This window comes from Centroberyx affinis, unplaced genomic scaffold, assembly GCF_046629955.1.
Source record: "Centroberyx affinis isolate AG114_WGS23_722 - 3 ecotype Tasmania unplaced genomic scaffold, CSIRO-AGI_Caff_v1 ptg000749l_1, whole genome shotgun sequence".
In the NCBI taxonomy this organism is placed as follows: domain Eukaryota; kingdom Metazoa; phylum Chordata; class Actinopteri; order Beryciformes; family Berycidae; genus Centroberyx; species Centroberyx affinis.
Genome location: NW_027279362.1, coordinates 365627 through 385574, shown reverse-complemented (window position 1 = coordinate 385574; position 19948 = coordinate 365627). Strand labels below are relative to the sequence as shown.

Below are 19948 nucleotides of genomic sequence, written 5' to 3'. Positions count from 1 at the left end.
TCTTCTCAGGCCGTGGGACAATGCGATGTGAAGCCGAGCAGAGGAGTCGGGACCCCTCTGCCCTCCGGCGCTCCGACAGCTGCCATCCACCCAGTCAGATGGGACCGGCATTCATTTAGAAAGCCACAACAACAATAACAAGGTGTCTTAAACATACCTGTATGTATGCATAAGAAAGATGTGAAAAACAGTGTCGAGATGAAGCAATGTGAGCACTTGTGAGCTGAAGGGGCTTCACTGCCATCTGCTCACCCAGCCATCATTCCACATTATGTCCTCAGCCTAAGACTTATGCTGCCCTCCGCCCAGTGTTTGAAGTCAACGATGGGGAGGGAGGCGGCTGCCACGGCTATTATGCACAGAACTGTCTCTAAAGCATCTGGGTTACCTGTTGCCAAGCAACCACGCGCTAATTAAATAAGCCTTTGCTTCCAGTTATTGGGGAGTAGTAGGGACCAAAATAATCAAGTTGTTGTTAAAAACTCATTCATTAGCGCGCGAGTTCATCCTGCGTCTATTCATAAGTCCAATAAGCGGGTTTGTTGTTAATGGGTGTATCCATGGCACCGATAATGGCTCTGTCAACTGTTTGGTGATTGATTTGCTCATAATGAAAACATGCTTTGACTAATGCATAATAAGGAGGAGGATATCAAATTATCATCCTTGTAGTGCATTTGAATGAACCAATGATGTGTTGTAGGTTGTTGTAGGTTACACTTGTTTTATATGATGCTGTATTAGCATACAGCTTTTACCAGCTGCAGTTGATCGCAACATAGAATTAGAATTATACAGCTATATTTGGACTCATTTTAATAGCAATGTTCATACAAGATTGCAAGATTTACCTTAATGCCATGGGACGCACACCTCCAGTTTTATATACAATACAATTAAAGACCTGAAGCCATCACATCACATACTTTGTGGCATGACATTGAGTTTTTATAAATAAATGAGCTTTATTTCAAGGGATTTCATTTTTAAATTTTTAACCAGAAAAGTTCCATGAAAAAACATATCAATATGTCCACAAATTCAGTCTCCCACTCATTGTCATTGGTTTTGCTTCTTGATAACACCAAAAAAACTTTGTGTCTGCTGATGTAGACTGTGCTGATAACATAATACCGTGTACCAACTCTATTCTATGGTGGCTTTTCCCTGAAGATGAAGATTACAAAAACAACCAGTGACGACACTGATGATAGGAGTGATGACGAGGATAACGCCACTGACGCCAACGTCTGCTCAGATTGCAAATGAACCAAAGCCAACAACAAACAGAGACTTTGTTCTCCTGCTTCTGTGCCTCAAAAGCTCCTCATGTGCTCCTTCTAACACTCCCTACTTAGACTCCAAAGAAGATTAAACCGTACTTTTACAGCCTGGATTACAGTTCATTGCAATTCGTCATCATTTGAAATGTTTACAGTTGCAGCCGTGATTTTGTCGACGAGGAGAGGCCCCCCTTTCATGGTTTCACGACGACTCTGAAAACTTGAATCGGGAAGTTTTAATAAATCAAATTAATAAAAACGTGCCTTTGGAGGTCCAGGCCCAGCGGTTGTGCTGCTGAGAGAATGCATTAGGAGCTTTTTGCGTGGGCAGTAAGCCTCTGATCTGTCATTAACGCGTCTAGACTTTCACTAACCCTGCACAGCCATCACTCACAGCGGCAAATCCACGGCTGCATAGCCAAAAACCTCAGCTTTCTGGGAAAAGTCACAGAAACACAGCTACATTTTTCCTACTGACACCTACAGTATGCGTGCTTGACCTTTTCCTACACGTGCTCAGTGGTTTTGGCTGGTCTCAGATCCGTGGCTATCAGTTACAGTACCGATGGCAAACTTACAGATATAATGTAAATGGAGCGCAAATGTAAAAAAAAAACGCAGAGGAGAGGATGTCGAGATGAAAATCAGGTGGTTGAAGGTGTCAGCGAACATATGCAGAAGTCCTTTGACAGTATAAGGAAAAGTGATAATTACCAATACCAAGAATTCTCCTCTCCACTTCATGCATGGCCCAACATAAACAGAGCATGTGAAAATAAGACGGTACATTTAAGCAGTAATGAGTGAGGCAGCAACCTTTGTTCAACATTGGCTTCTTATAATTCTATTAACCGCAGGCTTTTAACACTAGAAAGGCCAAGTCGCTGTCAATAGAATTTTAGAATTGAATTATCTCAGCTTTCAAAATGTCCTTCCATGACTTTCCCTAGACTCACCAATCTATACAAACAAAGGAAATATTAGTCATAACTATGTTTACCCCTTTCAATTGACAGCTCATTGGCTGCTTCTTAAACCCACAAAACCCACTGGCCTTTCTAGTGTTACCTGCAGTGTATAGGAGTCCTATACTGTATCTGGACAAGCTCTTATTGGCAACAGGAGTGAGAAAAAAAAGACTGGTGTTTTAATAAGCCTTGTATCAATTCAAGAGGGAAATAACAGTCACGGTCAGCGCAAGCTTAAACACTGAATTAACATCACACCAGGGAAATCAGCAATGGTCCTTTTTAGGCTGACACATTGAATTACAAATGGCATTTTGGACCCAGGAGTTGCTCAGCCCTTCTGTGGCCACTGCATACAGCCATAACACATTCATCACTGAAACACATCAGATAAAACACATATCTCATCTTACATCTCCTTCCCTCCAATGAGCAACAGCGATAGATATCGGTTTCCATTCAGGCGTGACTGCACAATTCTGTCTGACAACGGCCCAGAATAGGATGCAGCGTAGATTCTTGGTTCTTTGTGGACACAGCGGGGGATTGTGGGTAACCCTGAGGGGGCGGTTATGGCTTGGCAAATATTTGAAGTGCAGCCCGGCTGTGTTTACCTCAGCCGAAGCTTCAGGTAGAGGGATTGCTGCTATTGCCTCATGCATCAGGAGGGAGACAGTTGCGATGGTGCGGCATCAGATTCAGTGAAATTTCAAATAGTCAAACCATTTCAGATGATGTGAAATTCAGTGCTTGTATCTCCATGCTCATTTGCTCTATTTTATAAACAAGTCCATACTAAATGAGCCATCGATTTTCAGGCAAACTGGGGTGAATCAATAAAATGGATCAAAGCAGACTTGGTGAAAGATCCCCAACCAGGATGAATCATTTTCTTTCTTACAGTCACACAGAGGCGTTTCCTTATTAAAATATCTTAACCTTCCATATCTTCCCCTATGTACTTCACACAAGGATGAACTCTCATTTCACATTTTTTTTAATAACATGTATTTGCATACTGCACATTTGCATTAGCATATTTTAACTTATCAAATCCACTGACACTTTGAGTACAAATGACAACATCTACCATGTTAGAAGAAATGTGGATATTCCAAAACCGGGAAGTGAAAGAACTACAAACCAAACAGACCAACAAAGGGTCAGTCCACTCCAGGTATTTCCAAATGAATGAAGTAAAACTTGTCAAACATGGCTACAAAAAACAATCCCACATAGGGTAAGTGAAGAGATTGATACAGAAGGGTGTTCATTTACAGACTACAGACTGTCTGATCACAGCATAATCATTTTATCAGATGTTTTGTTAGAAGATTAATATCCTTGCTTGATTAATTCCTATGGAAATATATCCAGCGTCAGTGCATCTCTTAGGATTATTGGATTTGTACAGTGTATTCATTTAATTATTGATGCCAACTCTAACCAAATAAGACGTAGAATAAATCGTCTAGAAGTAGTCAAGTAGAACTGAATAGACATGTTGCAAAGTTGGACTAACTGGTTACTAGGTCATTCCTCGCAATTTCTGGCAGTAGAGAATTCCAAATGATTTCAGTCTAGCAGGTAACTACAATGCAGCAAGCATCTGGCTTTCGGGCAGTAAACTGGAAAAACTGGGACTTCTACACTGGCTGCAACTGTACCTGTGAAAATCAATACAGTTTTGTGAAAAGGTTTAAATTCACCAAAAGAAACCGAGCATCTCACCAAGCAGCTTGAAACATCAATCTCTCGGCAAAGGCCAGTCAACCCTAGAGGGCGACCCTGTATTGACTTGTGTCCGGCGGTGCAGGTCAGAGGACCCGACCTGTTCAGGGGTCAACAGTGGGGATGGTGCTGACCTTGTTGTTCCTGCTAATACGCCGTTCTGGCCGCGGCCGGGGCTGCTTGGTCTGGATCAGCTCTTCGGGCGTATTCCCCAGCGGAGGCAGCAGCCTCTTTTTGCTGTTCCTGGTCTCAGGCAGCCACTGAGGCGGCAGCTCAAACGGGCCGAACCCGAACTGCGTGGTGTCCTCGACCTCTGTGGGCGTAGCCGGCGCCACCTGCGACGAAGAGGCGTAAGCGCACGCGTGGACCGGAGAGACCCGGGGCGCTACGACCGGAGGAGGGCCCTCCTTGGTGACTACCAGCCCTTCCCCTGGCCCCTGCAGAGGGTCCTTCTTGGGGATCGCCTCCCCTCTGAGGCTCCCTAGTCTGGGCCTGCCCTGGTTGTCCTCTTTGGGCTGAGAGCATCCTAGCGAAGGCATCTCGTTCTCCACCTCCTCCTCTTCCTCCTCTTCCTCAGAGGGCCTGAAGATCTGCTGCTGGCCGATGTTGAACATCTCCAGGAGCTGGCTCCCGGAGCGGCCGGCCGTCTCCAGCCCCCCCGACCCCCCGGCCCCGCCCTCTCCCCCCAGCGACGCCAGACCCCCGGTGCTGACCACGTTGCGGCGGCTGTAGCGTCTGTGGATCCTGGCCAGCAGGTCCAGCAAACTGTGGCGCGCTGAGCGATTGACAGTCAGAAACAGGAGGGGGTTGGTGAGCAGGGACACCTTGGGGAGCCAGACGGCCGTGAGGTACAGCGAGACGGGCAGCTCCTCGCTCTCCGCCAGAACGGTGCGGTACACGACCAGCGCTCCATAGGGGGCGCTGCAGGCGGAGAACGCCAGCACCACAGCCAGCAGGGTGGCGTGGAGCTCGGCCTCTCGCTGTGACACGTACGGGATGGAGATGCTGCTCTGGGGCGTCCGCAGCGCGGCGATGATCACCTTCTTCTTCTGGCTGGCGCTGAGCGCTCTGCGGATGAGCACCATGAAGAGGAAGACCAGAGCGAGCGGGAGGATCACCGTGGTGACGTTGTAGACCAGAACGTACACCATGTGGCCCAGGGAGTGGGCGCGGGCATCTGAGCAGGAAGAGGTGACGTACACGTCGGTCACGTTGGTCACGGCAAACACGGGGAGGCTCACCACCGCCGCATGGACCCAGATGTAGATGACCAAATCTCGGGATCTTGCATCCGAGATCTTCCTCTCTAACGGGTACAGCACTGAGTAGTATCTGGAGAAAACAGAGGACCAAACATACGCCTTATTACAGCATATAGACCGGCACACTGCCTGACTGTAATCATGCTGATAAAATCCCTCACTCTGAAGTTGTTTTGCAGGGAAATGCAGATAAACAGCATGGGAATTACAAGTGAATGTCCCACAAGACAATGCCCACATCAAAAACAGCAGCAATAATCTATTGTTCCAGTAGAACATTTCCACTGTTCTCTTTTAGTGGGCATGTAGCGAATCAAGTCAGTCGTGTCAAATTGAAACTAAGACCCTCTCACTGAAGTGGAAGAAGAGGGTCAAGTGTCCTTGCTAAAAGTACACTACAGATATATAATTCATGCATCCAAAATATCAGCTGCAGTAGTCAGCCTTCGTGTGCTGATAAAAATGAAAAAGGGAAATGTGGAATTATAGAATAGAATTTCGCTTCTGACAAGGGACAATTGGGGCAGGGGTAAGCGGAGCCAAGACTACACCATGGAAAATAAAATCATAATCATTAATTTAACACCTAATATGGATTAGGGTTAGGAACATTGAATATCTCTGTAATGTCTTTGGAATCAGTTTGGAATGGTTACCTTTACTTTAGCAATAACTATTTATGTATTCCATGTCAATAAAGCACCATTGAACAGAACTGCACATTGAATATCTCAGTGATCATTTCAAGGATGAATATGGTCATGGTCCATATGGTCACAGTGTCATGTTCAAACATATTACTACTTTACTACTTATTACGATTTTGGCTGGATTGGTCAATTTTGGGATATTATAATATTTGCTTCTGTAACTATGGTTTTGTTTTTTTATTGTAGTTTCATCATATATATGAAACAATCAAAAAACAAAACAAAACTATATATAGTTAATTGATACGTTTTTATACCAGCTGTACACCAAACCATTTTCTCAAAATGACATATCCCCTGTATGAAAAACACTTTTTCAACTCAACTTGTAGATATTGCCACCAAATTTCACATGCTGCTTCTTAACAAAACTAGCTTGCAATGCTGAGGGTTTGTTTTTGGGTTTTTTTATATCTTTTGTCATTTCTATTTTATGGGGTATTTTACATAACAAAAATCTGAGAAACACTTTTGTAAACTACCAGTTATTTGATTATTGATAAGGGTTGAAAATGAAACAGGAAAATGCGCTCTGATTTTATTCACTGAGAATACAAAATGTTCTGATATGCAAATTAATGCCTTTTTATGAAATAGTAGCTAATTTGAATATATTAATAACAACATAAATGAAAGTCACGATACAAAAAGTGTTTGGGCTTCTGTATGAATGTTCACCCTGGATTATGGCACAAAGGGCTGCAACACTGAATCCGGTGTATTGGTAAAAAATGTGTCCATATGCAACACTTGTGGGTGCTTGTACTTAGATTTTTTTTATCCAATTACAAGTAAGGGTAAGGTAGACAGACAGAGATAAAGAGATCCAGAGAAAGACAGAGACAGAATGTACAGAGAGAAGGAAAGAGAGAGAGGTAATGACAGAAACAGAGAGAGATAAAGAGACAGAGAGAAAGACGAGACAAAGCGAGAGAGTAAGCCCACATAGAAACAAATAAAGCCTCTCTGACTGCATCTCTCCCCTTCACAGCATCACTGTATCTTCAGAGAGAAAGCCTCATGAATTCATCAATGAGTGGAGCCTCTGAGTGTGTGTGTGTGTGTGTGTGTGTCTGTTGGAGGGGGGGGAAAGTGGGAGGTGGGGGACTGAGAGCTGAGAGAAGTGTAGCAAATTGCACAAGGTTTTTTTTCCCCTCATGAACATATGTTAGTGTGTGTGTGTGTGTGTGTGTGTGTGTGTGTGTGTGTGTCTTGTGAATACAGTCTGTAGGTGTGATGCTTTATCAGCTTGCCTGTGAAACTAACCCCTCAATCGCTCTCCTTGAAAATAAATAATTCAGTGGTTTGATAGCGTTGTGAGTGCGTTAGTTGCTATGGAGGTGATGTAGTCTCTGGAGCTGAAGCCCAGGCTGAGATTGCAACAATACAGGATCTGACTGCAATCACACGGATAGAGGAAAGATTCAAAGATTCAAAAAATGCTTCATAAAATGGTGTAGTAGCAGTTGCTGGTTAGGTTGCCTTTCATGCCTACAGTATTATTATTTTGTATGGAAATTTACTACTATTCTGGTGAGTGTACCGTAATAGAGCGCTGCATTTATTATTGCTGATGGTTATATTAATATGATTGTTTTATTCCTTAAATTGTACAGCACATTGTAACTTGGTTAATAAAAGTTCTATGTTAATACATTTATGCTGATAATGATGATGATGATATTATTAGTAGTAGTAGAAGTAGTAGGAGTAGGAGTAACACTTAGTAATAGAAATACTAGTAGTAAAAGTAGTAGTAATAGTAGTAGTAGTAATAGTAGTAGTAATCGTAATAGTAGTCGTAGTAGTAGTAGTAGTAATAGTAATAGTAGTAGTAGTAGTAATAGTAATAGTCATAGTAGTAATAGTAGTAGTAGTAGTAGTAATAGTAGTAGTAGTAGTAATAGTAATCGTAATAGTAATAGCAGTAGTAGTAGCAATAGTAATAGTAGTAGTAGTAGTAATAGTAATAGTATTAGAAGTAGTAGTAGTAGTAATAGTAATAGTAGTAGTAGTAATAGTAATAGTAATAGTAGTAGTAGTAGTAATAGTAGTAGTAGTAGTAATAGTAATAGTAGTAGTAGTAATAGTAGTAGTAGTAGTAGTAGTAATAGTAATAGTAGTAGAAGTAGTAGTAATAGTAATAGTAGTAATAGTAATATTAGTAGTCGTAGTAGTAGTAGTAGTAGTAGTAATAGTAATAGTAGTAGTAGTAATAGTAATAGTCGTAGTAGTAGTAGTAGTAGTAGTAGTAGTAGTAGTAGTAGTAATAGTAGTAGTAGTAATAGTAATAGCAGTAGTAGTAGCAGCAATAGTAATAGTAGTAGTAGTAATAGTAATAGTAGTAGAAGTAGTAGTAGTAGTAGTAATAGTAATAGTAGTTGTAGTAATAGTAGTAGTAATAGTAATAGTAGTTGTAGTAATAGTAGTAGTAGTAGTAGTAGTAATAGTAGTAGTAATAGTAATAGTAGTAGTAGTAGTAGTAATAGTAAAAGTAGTAGAAGTAGTAGTAATAGTAATAGTAGTAGTAGTAATAGTAATATTAGTAGTAATAGTAGTAGTAGTAGTAGTAGTAGTAATAGTAATAGTAGCAGTAGAAATAATAGTAGTAGTAGTAATAATAGTAGTAGTAGTAGTAATAGTAATAGTAGTAGTAGTAGTAGTAGCAGTATTATTATTAATATTAAAAACAATGCTAAAGAGAAGTTGAAATGCCCCCCGCGGCGTGGAGCCAGGCGGGGGGAAATTGATGGAGCATGTGTACGCCACGCTGAGCGGCCGTGTCCAAGGCCGTAAACCTACCTCGGAACCTTTGCTTACAAAAAAAAACAAGGACGCAATCACCATTACCTGTGTGTGTGTGTGTGTGTGTGTGTGTGTGTGTGTGTGTGTGTGTGTGTGTGTGTGTGTGCAGCCTCGGCTCCCTCCCTCCCGGCGGACCGGGGCTGCTTTTGGCTGCAGCTCTGAGCGCTGCAGGAAAGGCCTTGGACACGGCCGCTCAGCGTGGCGTACACATGCTCCATCGATTTCCCCCCGCCTGGCTCCACGCCGCGGGGGGCAGATGGGCATAGAATTCTCATTCTCCCCTTCTGGCACAAAAACAGTCTCCCGGAGTGCAGCCCTTGTTTGATGTTGCTCCAGTTGTGCAGCATGGATTTCTGTGCTTCAGCGTCTCCGGTTTTTACGAACAGAATTACTCCGGCTGACTTGGCCAAGCAGCGTATTGATTAATTGATTGCATTGATTTAAACCATCCACTTCTCTCAAGAGGTACTTCAAAATGGAGCAAAGGGCAAGCATCGGGTAAAACAGGGGAGCTGCCCGCTGGTAGCCACACATTTCAAAGTCATTGGCTTTTGACCCAGAGCTAAATTAAGCAAAAAACAAACCATCCCTGGAGAGATCTTTTGTTTTTTGCCCCTTTTGGCAGGAGGAGGATGCTAATTTCAAGCCTTGCGAACCACAATTATCTAGGATGCTGCTGAAACAAAAGGTCTGGAAACTAGCGTCAAAAGAGCCTTTCATTCAAATGCATTATCTCTTCCCACTTTAGCAGTACGACGAAAAAGAATTTGACGTCAGAAGTAATAGACTGACCTGTCGAGCGCGATGGCGGCGAAGCTGAGCACGGTGACGGAGCAGAAGAGCTTGTGGAGGAACTTGATGGCCTTGCAGAGCAGCAGCGTGTGCAGCCACCAGCAGCAGCGGGGGCTGGCGCCAAGCGCCACGTCGAAGGGGACGCACACCAGGCCGGCGCAGATCCCCGAGCACGCCAGGTTCTTGATGAAGCGGCTGGTCACCGACTTGAAGACGTTGGTGCAGCAGGTGCACCAGAGCATGGTGGCGTTGCCTGTGTGTGTGTGTGGGGGGGGGGGGGAGAGAGAGAGAGAGGGGAGAGCTTTTAGGGTGCGATCGCATGTACAGGTCGTTTTCTTTGGTCTGAGCCAGAGTGGAAAAGTCGACTCTGTTGTGTTTTTTGTATTTGGTTCGTTTTGGTTCACGCTACACAATTACAAGTGATCCAGGGCTTGTAAAGAAAAGTCACATAGACTCACAAGTAGCTTGTTTATTGGACATTGGAGTTTTGGTGACCGTTGGTGGTCATCCTGCCAGGTTAGAGATCTTTATGTTCAGACAAAGCAAACATGCTTAGTCTGCACATGCTCAAACAAATATTGCTCTTCTAAAAGGTTTAGTACCTGGTTCTTTCTGTATTGACTTTGCATGTTCTCCCCATGTTTGTCCAGGTCTCTTCTCGGTGCTCCAGTTTCCTCCCACAGTCCAAAGCCACGCAAGTCAGGTGGATTGGACACTTTATATAGCCCACAGGTCTGAATGTGAGTGTGAGTGATTGTCTGTCTATCTGTGTTAGCCCTGTGATGGACTGGTGACCTGTCCAAGATATCTCCCTGCCTTCCACCCAATGCATGGATAGGCTCCAGGCCCCCGTAACCATGAATAAGAATAAGCGAATAAAGACGATCTAAAGCCGATCTTGATCTAAAGATGTATGATGATGAGTACAGTCAATGAACTGCTGTTGCACTGCTTCTGCAAAATCTCTGTGAATATGAATGTTCTCTGTTAAAAGAGTTGTACATTAATCAAATGTGAATAGAAACCAGTTTTAACCATGGGGCATTCATGCATTACATGCAGCGTACAAATTATACTGTGGTATTTCCTGAGTTCACCTTACCACTGGGTAAGCTCACACATTTATACACTTCAGATCAGCACATTTGATTTAGCGAATTTCAATATAATGACCACTATTCAGCAACATTTCCATACAGATAAATCACATAAGGCTGTGATGAGATAGGAGCTTTTTATACTATGCCATGATATCAGTAAACAGAAAGAAGGCCTGAAACAAAAAAGATTGTCAATTTCCCCTGTCATCTCCATAATTCGCACCCTGACTGAGCAGGTCAAAAGCTAATTGAGCATCTTCTGAGCAAGAAGATGAAGTTAGGCTTCACGTGTGATTAAATAGTTTTGCGTACGTTATTGAACATTACTTTTTGTAACACTTCAAGGCATAGAGGTAGAAATTTGTTGGCCTGACACAGAATCACTTTCTTTGTAATGGGTGCATGTTTTCATCAGGCTCACAACAAATGATCTTCAAATTTCGTCTCTCAAGTCATGGCTGTAGGAAACCACTCATTTCACGGATAACATCACAGAACTTGTAAAGGTAAAGTGATGTGAAATTTTGTTCACAGATTTGTTCACAAAGAATGAGAATGCCTCCTCTTCTAATGTAAAGGGACAAAGCTGAACAAAGCTGAACAATGGTAAAAGATTCAGGGAGAGGGAGAAAGACTACAGTTTACGGAAAGACTACAGAAAGACTAAAGTCAGTATTGCCTTTTTGCAACCCTGGACTGAACTAAACTGGTTTATCTTCTTAAGGCTTACATATCCACAGAGGACAAATACTAGATGAAGTTAAGTCTAGTGTAAATTATCTGACGCTAATCTTATCAGCAATTTATTTTATTTCAGCAATTAAAAAAAAAAAAAAGAAATGTACTCGTGCACAATATTGCCACTTGACTTTAAGCTCATTTTCCTTGCCACTGGACCAGTTGCTGTGAGAGAAATAAAAAGATCTACCCGAGTGGAGTAGACAAAAAGAGAGAGAGGAAAATAAAAGCTTTGTCAACTATTTTTTTCATCCGATAATCAATTGCAGCTAGTGTTTGCTGCTACTCAACAAGCTCTGGTGAAGCAAACGTTAGCTCCACCAGAGCCAAGGGCAAGTCAATATTAGAAATGGTGATAGTGATGATTTCTCAGCCCGGAGAGATCGGCTCCACTGTATACATTCTTTGCTCTGCCCCAACTTGAAGGTAATGTATAGAAAGGATGGATTGAAAAGGGTGAGGTTTGGGACTCAGGGGGCCCCATGCTTGCCTTTGCCTAGGGCCCCCACATCACTATGCACGCCCCTGTATTGCTATGTTGTAGAAGGAAGGGAAAGCCATTGGTGAAATCACAGCATTATAGAATCTATATATTATATAATATATATATAATCATTATTATAATGATATATAGAATATATAAATATCAAATTTGTTTATCTGTAGGTGCATTTAATTGAGAGCTGAATTGTCCACTAGACTTCTATTTTGAGATTTGCCATGCAATCATGTTACATAATGTGCAAATAAGCTACTTGGTTTGTTGATACACATTTGTGAAAGTGTTGTGGAACATGCCGTTTGACTATTGTGAATGTGCTACAGTTGTTACCCGACGTGTAAAAAGATGGCTGCAGACGTAACCAAACAGTGGCGAATGGAAAGTACCACTGCGCTGAATAATGAGACAAAGAGTGAAACATCTTTGCTTCTTTTGTTGCAGTGAAATATCCACATACACTCAAAGCTCTTAAGCAAGCAATACTCCAACCTGTCTCTAGGGAATCCAGATATCCGTCATCCTCATGTGCTTTGTGTCTCTCTGGCCTCTGAGGGAAAAAGGATGGGATGTAAAGGACTCATTATTTTGTCTCACAATATGAGCAATTTGAGTGTTGCGCCATCCTGATACCTTTCTCCCACTTTCTTGCAATCTTCTCCTGCCATTTCAGAGCTTTTCTGACCACACAGATACGCCATTACCACCCTCCCCCCCCCCCCCACCTCCACTCCTCTTCTTTGAGGAGTGGCTGGTTTTCTGGTATGGTAATCTAGTCTGAGATTTGGGGCTTTTTAACACGGCACTAGCCAAGACCTTTATGTAAAAATCCACCCATTTTATCAGCCTAAAACGCGAAGTGGGGCTGCAACAGAGAAGAGCATCTCATCCGCACTGTAGATTTGCCCTGCTAATAAAACTCTGGTGTTATGGTATGGTGGCTGGCGGGAAATCTTCTCCGCCCACGCTAAGTGATGAATCGATACTTAAAGAGTGAAATCCAAACTGTCTCTTAAACAGCAGAGAGTGAGCGCTCCGTCCAGGGAAAGCTGGATGTTTCCTAGTGCAATTTTAAGCATTTAGTAGACGCACTTAACCAGAAGAACTTTCAACAAGTGCTAAGAGCAAAAAGAAGAGCCAGGCAAGGTTTTGTTTCACTTCATTTTGTTATCACCTCCACCAAGGAGGTTATGTTTTCACCCGTTAGTTCGTCTGTGTCTGTCTGTCAGCAGGATATCTCAAAAACTTATGAACAAATTTCCATTAAATTTGGTGGACAAACAGGCCTTGGACCAGGGAACAACTGATTCAATTTTGGTAGTGATCTGGATCTGGGATTTCTGCCACTAGATGATTATCATTTTCTAGCCATAACTATGAAACTAATGGCGATAGAGACTTGATTCCAAATCCTAAAGGGTTTGCAGCGTAAGGAAATCAATCAATCTAGTTTGTTCATTTTTCTTGTTTTGGGATGAGACAAGCACAAAACCAAGTGCAAGCAGAGAACTTGTAGCATTTTTCATTTTAAGTTCCATAAATTGGTGCAATGAGACAGTAATGACTGCTAATGAGGCTTAAAACGGTGCATTTTAGACCTCCTGTGGTGCACTGACTGATGTCAGGTCAAACAGGGACATATTCCATACCAGCCTCTTCAAATGTAATTACCCATATTCAGCCGTGGAGTGTTGGCTGTGCTTTCATCGTCGGTAACAGAACAAGATGTTCTGCGGTGAGGAAATGTGTTTTCTGTAAGGTTCAGCGTTTATGATGTCCCTTGAAGTTCATAAACAGAGCGCAGTCAGTCAGAGAGACACAAACACTGACCATTAATTGGTGTGAATCACCTAATGAGCAGGGTGTAGAAAATCTGGTTACTGGTTTACAAAGATTACTGGTTTATATCAGTCCTGAAAGAAACTACACGGTGTAAAAGCTAGGTTATTCATAATAATTATTGTGTATTCGGTTGTTGTGTAATTGGTCCTGAGAGGTTTTGGAATAAGCTGGATGGAGCTGGGCTTGATGGAACTTTTGTAACTGTGCCGAATACAGGACTTCAGTAACACGCTATCAAGTTACTGTATGTTACAAGGCATCACAGGCTCATCTTTAGCCCAATTTGCACGGGGCTAGTATTCAGTGGCAACCTGGAATTAATGAATTAACCTCTCATCTTCTGCGTTTTGCGAAACGCATTTGCACAGGATAATGAAATCTGCTAAAGTCACCGGTGCCTCGGATGCAGTTGCACAAGGTCAAGAATTTACAATTCATCATTTGCTGATTGAGCAAAGCAAAAGCTGAAGTTTCCAAAAATGCATTCAAAACCTTCCTGTATAGACTCCACTACTGCCTCCATTTTTCATGGCACCTGGAATTTGACCTGGAATTTTTACTTTACAAATTACAGACATGGCAGACTCACACAGGATTAAATCACCAATAGGGCTTTTGACTAGAGCTGTCTGACAGTCCAACTATTGCACAACTGCAATAGTGTAATGTCAAACCCTCCCGATGCTTGTGATGCCGCAAGTGATGTATCCATATGCGATCGCAATTCCAACACCAGCCATTACATAGTTCATATGTGAAAAATGTGCTGCACTTCACACATTTTAAAGAATTTCACTGCCCAGAAAAACAAGACAGCTGGTAAAAGAGCTTGTTAGCTTGTTGGTCTGTATCATATGGCACTGGACCTATTGTATTGTAATTGTTGGCTGATATAGCGTGGTATTTTGATAATCAAATACACACAATTGTGTGAAAGGTTTAGACAAACACCAGTCAGTAGCATAGGTGTGTCCGCCAACGAGTGTGTCTCTAGGCAGATAAAGCGAGGATCTCTACTCTCTTTTATAGTCGGTGCCGGCATTGTCTGCAAAAATCACTTCGTCCCGGACTTCTTTTATGCCCGAAATGCTCACCTGGCAATCGAGGAACACCTTGGCAACCATATTCACGGTGACCAATGAGGAGAAAGAGCAAACACTAACCAAGATTGCTTTTATCACTCAACAAATGTCACGACAGCGACATGAAAACCGCCACACTTCAAAAAACAACTCCGCTGTCTGCTTCAGGCACATGAAAGTAACTCGTGTGGGGAAAAAAGCATGAATAAGTTGTCATCGCCCGACTGGTGTTAATACCTGGTGTTATCACGAAACACGGTACGATTCATCCGGTGTCTAAACATAGAGGCAAAGACTGTGATAATTCAAAGTGTGAAATGTAATTAACACTCTTAAAACCTTCGCATTTGCATCCCCCACGGTGTATTTCATCACCTTCGTTTCTATGAGGTCCATTACTTGTTGTCTGCCCTGGCTCGTGGAGGTAAGCAATAGAGGGATACACAGCCTGAGGTCTAATTCCCCAAAGAAAGATCTGATTAGAATTGTTGGCGATATTAGCTGGAGCTGGAGCTGGAGCTGCAGCACACTGTGGCACATTAACTGGATTTACATACAAACTCTGATTTACGCCTCATTGTGCAAAATCAATAAAGACGCATATGTTACGGAAATGTTTGCCCCCGACAAACATGACTCTATTATAAGCTCTAAGTGTATGGCCATTGGGTGTTATTGGCCATTGGGTGTTATTATCAAACAAGCTCTATAGAAACCACCAGTACACAGAGAACATACTAGGTTAAAAAAAAATGGATATCTAAAAAGATGCATGCTTTTATCATAAAACAGAAACCTTTCTGATATACTAAAATGTGGCTTGATGATGGAGATCAAAAGCTTTTGAAAATCCTGAACCAACCCTTAAACCTCAAAGGCAGCTTTCTGGACCATCATCATTTTCATTATTCACCATCCCTACTCATTCATTGCCAAGTCAAATTTTCCAAGCTGATTTTTTTTTATATCCTATTATTATTTCTGGTTGGACTTTGGACTGGGTTAACTAGAATTGGAATGGAACCACTTAGGTTACCAATCCGCTTTGGGATGTGTGTGTGTGTGTGTGTGTGTGTGTGTGTGGGAGGGGGGGTGATAAATTGATTCTGTTATATGATTCAATTTATTAACATGAATTTAATCAGTGAGAAGACACTTGTTTCCTATAATCAATAATCATGTGTTTGGTATCAGTGGAAACATAAAGTTCACATTTTTTTAAGCTGACATTTTATAGACAGAATAGATTGGTAGAGCAGAGCGCATCCCAGTGCCCCTCTTCCATTTTCTCACATAATCCCCTATAGCTCGATGTGATCAATAGAGACGTTGGAGCGCAAAAATTACAAGCATGAGTCCTTACGACCCTAAGGTGTCAGTCAAGGTATTATACAACCTGTCAGATACCCATAAGCAAACAGAGCCGTCAATACACTAAACCCCAAGCTGTGACCTGCATCTAGTATGACACCAAAACTTCCAAACCAGTTTATTCTGACTACACTTCTCAGGACAAAGTGAAGCAATGACTGGTGATGACTGACAAGACATTAGATGTAGGTCAACAATCAGCTTAGAGGGAACACAATGCTCCAATGATGTGATTTGCTTTTTGTTTGCTTGCTTTACTCTGGATTGTATTTGTAAAGACACAAATGGAAAAATAACATACCCTGTGTTTATGTTTTCATTACTGTAACTTGATTGATTGAGCTATTGATGCAAGCACTGAAGTGTAAATCAGTGACACATGAGTTTTTAATGTTTTTTGGGGGTGTAAAGAAGTTGTTTACATCACTAAACCTACTTTACATTTAAAAAAGATAAGCCAACCTAAAATTCATAGTGGCACTTCTAAGTGCCTTAATATGATTACAATGATCATATTTTTCAGCCTTTACCATAACTAGCAGTCGGCTACAAACAATAGACACATGGACTCCTAGGCTTATAGGACGGAGTTATTTACCCAAACTCTCTTCCAGGTATTGATAATCAATTTTGAAAATTAATTTCTAACAGAATTTTGTTTGCTGTTGCAATATTGCACCAATTCTTTCAAACACTGAGCAGCATTGTGATTTGGGAATCACTGTTGAGGCATGGAGCATCCAGCCTGAAGGCTTGAAGTGTGGATTGTTTTAAGCCATCTCTATATGAAAGCAATGCCACATCTATCCCCTCCAATGAAAATGATGCTCAAAACCCCCAGAACTGTGGGTTTGGGCCTGGCTGTCAGGTACAGTATGTAGACTACAGTGTGTGTTGAGGCTGTGTGTGTGAGCCGACTCACCAACGAGCGATCCGATGAGGATGAAAACTTGAATGGTGGTGGTGAAGTCCCGGTAGGCTTGCTCTCGGATGAGGCGCCGCTGGTCGTCCGGTGCAGACCCGTCGGCATGTGGACTGCCGTCCCACCGGGTCGGCGGGCTCGAGGCGTTCAGGAAATCCAGCCAGAGGTTGGCTGCTGTGAAATTGGCGGCGCCGTCCCCGACCGTCGGAGCCCAGCTCCCGATATCCATGTTCGTTCACCTCGCGACCGTTCCGATTTCCGTTACATCTTTAAGGAGGCTGGCGGGATCTCAGCAGCCAAACACCGACAACGGCACGATATCTCTGAAGTGATGCTGATGCTGTGATGAGGTGATGGCGATGCCTTGCCAAATAAAAAAAATAAAAAAAACTACACACCAGAGCTCATGTGCAAATATCAGATGTTGCGGCTAAAATGAAGATGTGACAAACAGATAGGCAGTCAATGGGTTAGTCAGTTTCCAGAGCATCCTTTCTCATTAAACTGACCTGACAAGTTCTTCAATACCATGGTGTAATAATCACACATCCAATCACAGTGCCATTACAAGCAGTCCCATACATTCCCATTGCGGATTTTCTTTCCCAGGCTACATGGCAGAAATGTGTCAGAGCCATTCAGATCCGTGCAGCGGTGTGGCTGTGTGTGTCTGACACCCGTACGGGGACGTGAAGGGTCCATTCCGGGAACGAGGCTCGCAGCGCGGGGAAAACACTCTCAGCGCCTCTCCGCCGTCCAATAAAATATTGTGGCTGACAAACCGCTACTCCCGCTGCCGCTGCCAATCGCGCTGACAGTGTGTGTTTACCGCTAGACGGGCTGGTGCGGGCAGCCTGCGGTTGAATATTTCCCTGCGTGAGGTGCCAGACCGGAGAGGCGAGCCCCTCCTCCTCCTCCTCCTCCTCCTCCTCAGCACCGAGGAACTCCGCTGAATCTTATGAATGACAAGCAGGGAGCGTGGTCAAATCAGTGATAGCCTATATATTATGGATGCATATAAAGGTGGGTCAGCGTCAGCTGTGACTTCCAGTCGGTGATCATCACGAGCCAAACAGCCACCAATATTAACAAAACACTTGATATTAGGAAACACATTAACTATTAACTATGGGGTTTCCCTCAACTTCCTTACTGACTGCTATAAGCACTAATTAGGAGGCTATTGAGGGAAAAGCCATAGTTATACTTGTAGAATGCAGTAGTGCAGAATAAGATGCTAATAAGGGGTTTGTCATGACTCATCAGTAAACCAATACAAAACTAATATGCATGTTAATAAGCAACCTATTAATAGCCCAGTTGATATGTGTTTCCCAATCTAAATTGTTACCAGAAAAATCAGTAATTTCCTCAAAAGACCCACTCCTAATTTACATCAATTTGCTACACTATGAATTTATCCTATTATATCAGCCTAAATAGATGGGAAAACGATTCCACAATTCAAAAGGTGGTTAAAGTGAGTTTAGGTAGGTTTACCCTCCACAACATCCCTCCTGTTTTATTCCTCCACTTGCTCTGTCACAGGCACTTGAGACATTCCTCTTGGGTGAGTTGAATTCTCCAGCTGAAAATTTTTACCAAAATAGGACAGCACATTCCTCAGTAATACCAAACAACAGTTTATAGTTTTCAGTACTTGTGTTTTTGTAAATGATAATGAATACAATTCGGTTCCCAATGTGGGGTACAGGGACCCACGGGGATCCTGGAGATGTCCAAAAATGAGGAATATCTGTTATTTCAGTCAGTGAAACAATATGAGATCAATGCATAACAGTGACTCATCCTAGGTTTCACTGAGACGTTGTTTACTCCCCAACAGCTGCAGTTCTATACTAAACAGTACCTAACAACAACAATCTTCTCAGATGGGATTCCATGGGACAAAAGTGAGACAAGGCAGGAGCTCAACCTTTGACCCTAAATGAGGCATTCAGAAAGGAATCCTTATTCAAAATCCCCATTTACAACAACCCAAAGGAGTCTGATTCACATTTGATTTAAAAGCATCAGTAAGATTGGCACTGAAGCAAATGTTCAAATGAAGTAACAGAGGGTGACTGCATTTTTAAATCAAGATGTAATCATTTGAATTTTATATCTTCACATACATTTCTGGAATTTCCTTTTGATCAAATTGAATGGAATTTGAAATCATTTTGTAGCACAGTATGGTATGGTTGGTATGGTTACCTTAAGGTTAGTCTATCAACAAATGTAATGGTAGTCCCAGTAGTGCTTACCAACCCACTACACTGGCTTAGCTTGTTAATCACCCCAATACTTATATTTTATAGATCAGTAGAAGGAGGAGTATTGGTCCTTGTTGCTAATTCAGTCATTGTAGTATGGATGAGAAAGAGCAGTTAGGCCAAATCGTGTCAAGTCAAATTTATTTATCAATCGATTTTAACAAACACAATTGTCACAGAACAAAGGACACACCTATAACAGAAAACAAAGGGAAAGGAATGGCTGGTAAATTGGGGGTTAAGGTAGATTGTAAACTGTACTACTGTAAAAAAAAAAAAAAAAAAAAAAAAAAACAAGGATCTTGAATCTGGACTCAAATACTGAGGTAGTGTCTGATTCCCTAATGGTGACATGTGGGCAGTGTTAGTACTATAGTAGAAAAAGAGAGAGATCCGCACACCAACTAGCTCCCGTATGAAGGACTTTTATTTTCTGCTGCGTTTGGGTGTTGAAATCCTCATTTGAGCTGCAGATCCGTCTAATTCATCACCCTCACATTTTCTTAGCTCGGTCCCCTCTGGAAATTACCCATGTGGCCATTGCCAACAATGCCATTTCACACAAAA

General features: G+C 42.3%; 1 protein-coding gene across 1 annotated transcript; it reads right to left on the bottom strand.

Annotated features, from left to right (window-relative positions):
* Positions 1–4086: 4086 nt before the first annotated feature.
* gpr176 (G protein-coupled receptor 176) lies at positions 4087–17334 on the bottom strand. Its single transcript, XM_071519921.1, has 3 exons — positions 17106–17334; positions 9552–9804; positions 4087–5314 (listed from the first exon to the last, which is right to left on the bottom strand). The coding sequence occupies exons 1-3, from the start codon at positions 17332–17334 to the stop codon at positions 4087–4089; spliced, it is 1710 nt and encodes a 569-aa protein (XP_071376022.1).
* Between the last annotated feature and the right edge of the window lie 2614 nt (positions 17335–19948).